General features: G+C 39.1%; 1 protein-coding gene across 1 annotated transcript in view; it reads left to right on the top strand.

Moving 5' to 3' along the window:
* The window catches only part of RBM24 (RNA binding motif protein 24), a 131,655-nt gene extending 124,456 nt beyond the window's left edge, over positions 1–7,199 (top strand). Inside the window, 1 exon segment of the mRNA XM_079935527.1 lies at positions 5,084–7,199. Coding sequence (XP_079791653.1) covers positions 5,084–5,447 — 364 coding nt within the window. The 3' untranslated portion in view covers positions 5,448–7,199.
* The last annotated feature ends 920 nt before the right edge of the window (positions 7,200–8,119 follow it).

The raw sequence follows: 8,119 nt of genomic DNA on the forward strand, positions 1-8,119 counted from the left end.
CGAGAACATACATCTTAAGAAGTGATGGTGAACTTAGTCATGATCTCACATGCATAATCTTGAGACAGTTGTTAATACAGCTAAACTGATCAACCGGTATTAGCATATGAGTAGTTCTCTCTGTGCCAGTGGATGGTACAAAATAAGGCGATGGCACTTTAGTTGGGGAAGCCAAACTAACACAAACGAATCAGGACCTACTAATTGCTAAATTACTTGGTATTATTTTAAGTATAAAAGGAATTCAGAAGAGCAAGAAAATAGGTGAGTTGGAGGAGTTGGACAAGGCTTTGTGAGGACTGGAGCTAGACTTGGACCAGTGGGTAGGTCCTGGACAGGTAAAAGGAAGAAGGGACACGTCTAAAGGGTGTAAGATGAGGGGAGGCTCAGCAAAGGCAAAGAGGAGAAAAGACTCAGTGCGTGGAGAAACCAGACTCTTATGGAGGGTCTTGAGAGCTAGAATAGAAATTTGGACAGGCTGTGGTAGTCCTTATAGATCCTTGAGAAAGAAAGTAGCACGAGGGCAATAACAACCAGAATAAGATGTGTCATATGGAAATTTTAAATGAAGCATATTTTGATAGTAACCTTTGGTTTTTCATCCCTTCTAATATTAGCTGTCTTTATAAAGGATGGTGATTATTACTGTTTGCGTAAATTGTTTGAACTTGATTAGAAATAGATAGCATTCCAAATAGACCAAGCAAGCCTTCTCTTTCTTTTTTAAGGGATTCTTAACACTGCTCTAATTCCCGGAGTCTGTACCTAACAAATCACACCTGGTCATCCTAAATTCTATTTGATGCCACACGTTCTTATTTTTAGGCCTGGAAAGAAGCCTGAGAATTTTTAATCTTACTTGACTTGTTTGAAATTCTAGGAACTATTTTTTTATATGGTCTTTAAATGGCCCCCAGGTTACTCTGGGCCTTTAAAGAGAAAAACCTTGGCCTGAAGGAATTTCTGATGTAACACAGTGGGCAGATGTACAGAAATTTGTGGATTTGCTAAACAATATCTTATAAATATTTTATATTTGAAAGAATCATTTTCTTATTGAAACGTTGGAGAGGAGAGCCTATGGATCTTGAGTAGAAAATTCTGGGCTAGTTTAGATCAGGTTGAAATACACTTAAATATTTACTTAGTAAATATTTAGCACTTAGCACTTAGTACTTGGTACTTAGCACTTAGTACTCCTTTAAGTGCTACGTTTAAAGGAGTACTCCTTCAAGTGCTAACCTTAGCACTTAGTACTCCTTTAAGTGCTAAGTTTTACTCTAGTTGTGTTAACGCATAATAAGTATTATACTGTCCACTACGTGGAGCAGAAGGGACAGTAATTAACATTAACTGAACACCTGCTACTTGCCTGGTACTGATAAGGGATTTACATAAATTATATAATTTAATTATCACAGTAATTATTTGATGAAGGCACTGTTAATGTCCTTTCCATGGGTGAAAAACTGAGATGCAGAGAGGTTAATTAACTTCCCTCAGGGACTACTAAGTGATAGAGTCTGGTTCTAGGTTCCGAATCATGGCCTCCAAAGCCATGTTCTTTCCTCTGTGTCAAGCTGTAGTCTGAAAGACACAACCTGGCTCTCTCTTATAATCTAGTAAGAAAACTGAGAAGCGCCCAGAAGGGCTGTCTATATGGCTTCAGATAAGGCAGAGAGACATCAGGTTGGTGGGATCCAGGAAATCTTCATGAAAGAGGTAGAAGTTGACCTAGATTTTAAACTATGATGGAGGATAGGGAACTCTTGCAATGAATATATTCCTCACTGTAGGCTCTTCACATTGATAATTTTATTTAATGCACAGCAATTCAGGGTTGGAAATACTAGGATTGGAAATATTAGGTTCATTTCACTTATGAGAAATACATGAGACTAAAAAGGTGAAGCAAATTCCTGAAGGCTTTACACGTGGTGAGTGGTAGAGCTGGGGTAGATAGGATTGCGATTTCAACAGGTAGAGATGGAGTGAGGATTGGCATCCCTGACAGAGGGATGTCGCGAGCGAAGGTGAAGCTCTAGGTGTGTATGGTATGTCCAGGAAACATTGAGGAGCCCAGCTGACCTGGGTTCAAGGAAAGGTGAGAAGAAATACTGGAAAAAGTATTTTGGAGCCAGAAGTATAAAAGGCCTGGCATGCCAAAGTTTAAGAAGTTTGCACTTAGTTTGGTAGGATGTTAGGGACCTAGGTTACTTTAAACAAGTGAATGAGATGCAGCCTGTGTCAGCAGTTTATGTGATAGGTTGAAAGAGGAAACCCTTTAGGATGTCAAAAGTCACAGAGAGATGCCAGAGGGACCTGAAGAGATAGGAAGAAAAGGAAAACATAGTAAATTTTCTTTGAAAGTTGTCCGAAGTGTCGGCTTTGCTCTGGTGCTTTTATTTCTGCTAGGCATTTACATTCTGTGATTCACTGAGGGAAAGGATGTTGGTAGCTCTCTAGCAGGAGGGAGATTCCCAAATTGCCTTAATGGGCTCCGCAGGCTATTAAAAGAGCTCCTAATACAGGAATTGTTTCAGAAGTGCCGCCTCACCCTTTAGTCCGATTCTGCCTGCCTTCTGAACTATTTTAGTCTCTCCGTGGTCTTCTGGATTCTCCTTTCCCTAAGCCTTAAAAAGTCTAGGGTTTCATTTGCCTGCTAGATAGCTTCCTAACCCTTGCCAGACTTCATGTAGGTTTCTGATAGTCTAAGGAACTTTATACTCATTGGTTGGCATTTTCAAGTGAAAACTATTAATGTAAAATAAACGCAGAGACAAGAGTCCTGTAAGCAACGCTGCCTATGTATCATTTAAAGCATTCTTCATACACACACACACACACACACACACACACACACTTTTATCCTGCCTTTTTGTAGGCTAAACTTATTTTCAGTTACCACCTTTATTTAGAGATACAAGCCTAGCAGCTGTCGTGTTGTCTTTGGAACTTTGGGAGCACAGGGGTTAATGTTTCAGTATCAGTGAGATTCATACTGGCTGGCCTTTGGAGCTGATAGATGTTTTACTTTGGCCTTATAAAGACATTTTACCCGCTGGAAACCCTTGTCGCATGACAGGATCAAAAATAGCCCGGCTGCAGCCCCTGCTGTCCATCACCACATGTAAACTGGCATGAGTAAGGCTTTCTTATCCGTGTCTGCACATCGTGGACACGGCGGCCTCCAGGGACGGTGTTTCATAAAGCCACACCTGTCGCTCTGAACGAGCCAGTCACCTGACCTGCAGAGAAGTTCTGAGTGTGTGCATGACCACGAGTCTGGTTTCTGACAAGCAATTAAGAACATCTCTAAGTGTCCTCAGAAACACTTGATGACGTCGTTTCTCCTGGCACTGGGAAAGATCTACAAGTCTAGTAAAATTGAGTGTATTTTTATCATTGGGGTCAAAGTTCACTACCCTCTGTGATAAATTCATCTTTTCCATGGATGTTGGTTAATGAGTGCTTTCAGTAAAACTCTGAAAAGGCAAAGCAAAATTTATGTTTTCATAATCTAAATATGAAGTTTTCTGTTTTGAGTTCTTTAAAATTCAAAGATTGTTACTTGTGCTGGTACTTCTTGTAAGCTGCTTTTGGCAACAACCAGATGGCATTATGGTGTCATATTTTTAGAAATACAGGGGGTTTTGATGGAGATTATTCTAAAGAAGGATGAAAATAAATCAGATATTCACAGTAGCGTTTTAACTGGGCAGTTATGAATCGCAAGAGTGAGAACTGAGATGCATGGGTTTTTTGAAATACCTCTTGTGATTTCTTTTTTTTTTTTTTTAACAAAATTAACTTTTAAGTGAGGCCATTGGAGTGTGTCTTGTATGTGACCTCTGAATGTATCATTTTAGAAGGTACTCAATTTTGTTTCACTTTCTAGAACTTTTGCAGGATAATACACCATAATAGAATTGATTTGTATAAAATATCTACCAGTAAGGAAGATTTAAAACAGATATGCTAATAAGTCTATTTCTGTTGAGTTAGAGGATAAAACAAGACTTAGTAGATGCTCAAAAAAAAAAAGTTTCCTTACTGTTATTATGTAATCCTTTTAAGTTGATATTAATTTTAGAAATATTTAGTTGTGTTTCCCTGACCCTACCTTTTCCCTCAACCTCATCATTTCCCCAAAACCCCTTCTGTCTGTCTTGCATAGAGATAAACAAGCTGGCTGACCTTCAGTTGCCTGATAGTCAAACAGGTTTGATTGACCCTTGTGTCTTTATGAATTTAATGGAGAAAAAGAAAGAAAGAAAGACCAAAAGCGTGCTGCACATCTCTTTGGGAATCACTGCCATGAATGTTAATAGCATTTCTGTAGCTTCCCACAACAGCCTCTTGTGATAGAGTGAGCTGCACTACAGTTCGTTTGAGAAGTGTGATTCTGCTGTGTTTACCAACACTTGTGATCTTTTAAACTCCTTTTTTATTTTGGCGCCTGCTTCTCTTTTCATTATTATTATCTTTAATAAGGGTGACTGAGGTTGCAGAGAGATTAATGTGTGCTGAGTCTGCATAGCAATTTCCAGTAGGGTTGCCATGATAATAAACATACGGCTTTTGTTGAAATTTACTGTAGTTTTTGAGAAACCGGCCATCACCCTTATGGAATTGAACGATCACAGATTCCCTTTGGATTCCTGGTTTCACGGTTAAGAATTTTTCTATTGTCTAAACCGTTTTTGTTGAACGAACTCACCACAAAATTTTCTCAAGTCTTAACTCAATTCAGCATTTATTAAATACCTCCTCTGTGCGAGGCCCTCCTGAAACTTGATTTATTTTTCCAAACTTTGGCTCCATGCCATTTCTTGGTTCCAAAATGATCCTGAATCAAAATTCTGGCAGGGAGGGTATCCTATTTTCGTTGTTGAATTCCTTCTGGGGCACTCCATGATTTGGGCTCCCGCCAGAGTACTTTCACAGGTGACTGGCAAGTCGATATTGTGGCAACCCTATGCTCATAATAACCACTAAATTTGAGTTTGGTCTGATCTCGGAAGAAGCCATGCTCCAGGCAGGAGGCAACTCCTGCCTGACTCTGTTTTCCGTTTCTCGACAGGATACCTGCCCACTATGTCTATCCGCAGGCTTTTGTGCAGCCTGGAGTGGTCATCCCGCACGTCCAGCCGACCGCAGCGGCCGCCTCCACCGCACCTTACATTGACTACACGGGAGCCGCGTACGCACAGTACTCGGCGGCCGCCGCAGCCGCCGCCGCCGCCGCCGCCTACGACCAGTACCCGTACGCAGCCTCCCCGGCTGCCGCTGGCTACGTCACGGCCGGGGGCTACGGGTACGCGGTGCAGCAGCCAATCACCGCCGCCGCACCTGGGACCGCGGCCGCCGCCGCCGCCGCAGCTGCCGCCGCCGCTGCCTTTGGCCAGTATCAGCCTCAGCAGCTGCAAACAGATCGGATGCAATAGGCCAGAACCTGATCAAAGTCGAATTGTTTCCTCTTTCCCTCCCGATTTCCCAATTTTCAGTAGCTAATAAGAGTTAACATTGACTTAACAGCTTTAAAAAAAAAAAAAAAAAGCTATGCTATTGTGAAGCAGAATTATGATGATTATTTTTTTTAATACTCCAGTAGTAGTTCTAGACGTGAAAGAGATGAGAATGAGGAGGGGAGTGGGCGCAGTTTTGGAAGTCAATCCCAAAGAGCCTGAGTAAGTAAAAGGCCGCGACGAAACGGTGGCAGGAGGAACAATGGAACTTCACTTTTATAACGGGATTTTTACTTTTGCTCTTTTTATAGTATCAGGGAAGCAAACTGCCTTTTACCAGTTAGAAAATGCTATTTGAATCCAGTTGAACCAGGGAATACAGAGTGAGCAATATGTAGCTTGAATTACATTTAAAAGCAGATTTTTTTAAAAAAATGGTGAAAGCACTGATTGTCAGTTTTAGCAGTCACTATGGCCTAGAGAACTTTTTCAAGAAGGTAATGTTCTTACTCTCAAAAATGGGCATCGAACAATCAGTCTAGGAGCATGGCAGTGGGTGAAATGGTGGACAGGCACCAAAGCTATTTTCTCATCTACCCAGTGGATGAGTGGGACTGTGAAACAAGTGATGTGGAATGAATGGGTGCAACAGCTGTACAGACAATCAATAACACACACAGTTCTGGAAAGAACACATCACTTGTGCTTGTTTGATGAGCTTGTCACATTCTAATCCCTCTCCCCATCCTGTTTCAATTTTGGGAAACTTGTATCTGCTGGTGTCAGCAATTCTGATTCTGAAATAGGATCAGGCTTTTACTACAACAGCCTTCTCTTTCTATTTATTGTGTCGACTCGTGGCTTACGATTAAAGGCGGGCAAAGTTTGCAGACTCTAAACCCTTAAGAACTGTCTTAAGGACATTTATTTTTTTCCCTTTTTAAATAATTTTACACTTTTTAGTATCTATTTCAGAGTCATATTTAAAACTATTTATTAGTGAATACAGTACATGAGACAACAAGGTTACTGAGATTACAATTCTTCAACAATTAATGATAATGTGGTTTATACTGTGCCTTAATAGTAATGCTATTTAAGATATTTATTTTTAAGTTTTACTATGCTGCACTCTAAAGAAAGGAACTTTAGATGTGACACTGTAAAATTATGTATTCATCTCATGGCATAAATTATTTAGTAGGTCTAGATGTAGCATATTAAATATTAACCTATTCAACTAAAGATGTTGACTTGGATTTATTTAAATTCATATGTGCACTGTATAAGAGAGTACTCTTACATTAACACATTTTAGTTTATTTTAGTTTTTAGGGTTTTTTTTTTTTTAATTTTTAACAGGACCTATTGCTAGTTTCATGCTTCCTTCTCTGATTTTTGCTCGTGTAGCTCTCATTTATTGGTACTTCATTAGTTTAACACTCTTCTTATGTAGTTTATGTAGTTTTTAAATGCTGCTTTACATTTTTCTTCTGAAACTGCAATACTTGCAATTTTTATTCTTAAAGTAAATTGAATACTATTTTACACTGTATTGGATTTTTATACTTGAACAATTTCATACAAGGGAAGACAGGTTAGCATTTTTATGGACTTTCTCCATTATCACTGGATTTACTTTAAGTATTCCCATACTAGACAGTGTTATGTAATGTAGACATGACTCTCCTGTGCAAATTATTTATTCATTGTGTATATTGCTTTATAACATTTCAGATCTTCTAATCTATTCACTTGTATTAAATATAATTTTTAAAAACTTTTGTTGCATTGGTTGTTTCTAATTTTGTTGTAAAAGTGGACTGATTTCTCCCTTTAACTAGAATTAATGGCTGTGATTTACAGGTAACATTTTCAGTGAGCAGAAGGCTTCCCAGATGCCCTGCTTTTATACCTTTTAAGTAAATTTCATTAACTCAGTATCTGCGTTACATTTAGCAAATGATATAGGTCCTCCCCCAATAGTGAACCCTAAAGGACGATTCATGGCAGTGATACTTGGTTACCTGAAGGTTGCTTGGAAGGAGTGGGCTGTAGAGGGGAACAGTCAACTCGAAGCTGGGGTAGCACAGTGATGCTGGGATCAGGTAAACTGAGGTTTGGTGCTAGCCTGTACCAGGTACTAGCAATGTGAATGGAACACGTTGCTTTTTGTAGTTCACTTTTGGGGTGAGGTTTTTATTGATTTCTCGTCTATCATGTTGGACGGTACTACCTATCTTACATGGTTATTTAAGTATTAAAGTATATCAACTACTTGGCACAGTCAAATATATTACTATTTATCTAGATAAATGATTACTGGTAGCACTTGTTGTAATGCCCTATAGTGAAAGCTAACCAAAGAGGAAGTCACCTCTTGGAATGTTTCTATTTTTTAATTTTTGTCCACAGTGATGTGGCCATATCTAATAATGTGTGTCTTAGAACATCAAATGAATGACTGTCATATTGTCTTAAAGTATACATGTTATGTTAATTATGGAATGGATTGTCTGTTGGTCCCTTGGTCTTAATATTTCCCAAATGCATGATACGATATCTTTTATTGAATTCCATTAGTTTTCAAAAATTATAAGCAGCAGAAAGTTATAATAACAGATTCCATCATGCTTTCTATTTTTGTTTAT

The sequence above is a fragment of the Stenella coeruleoalba genome (assembly GCF_951394435.1).
Source record: "Stenella coeruleoalba genome assembly, chromosome: 10".
In the NCBI taxonomy this organism is placed as follows: Eukaryota; Metazoa; Chordata; class Mammalia; order Artiodactyla; family Delphinidae; genus Stenella; species Stenella coeruleoalba.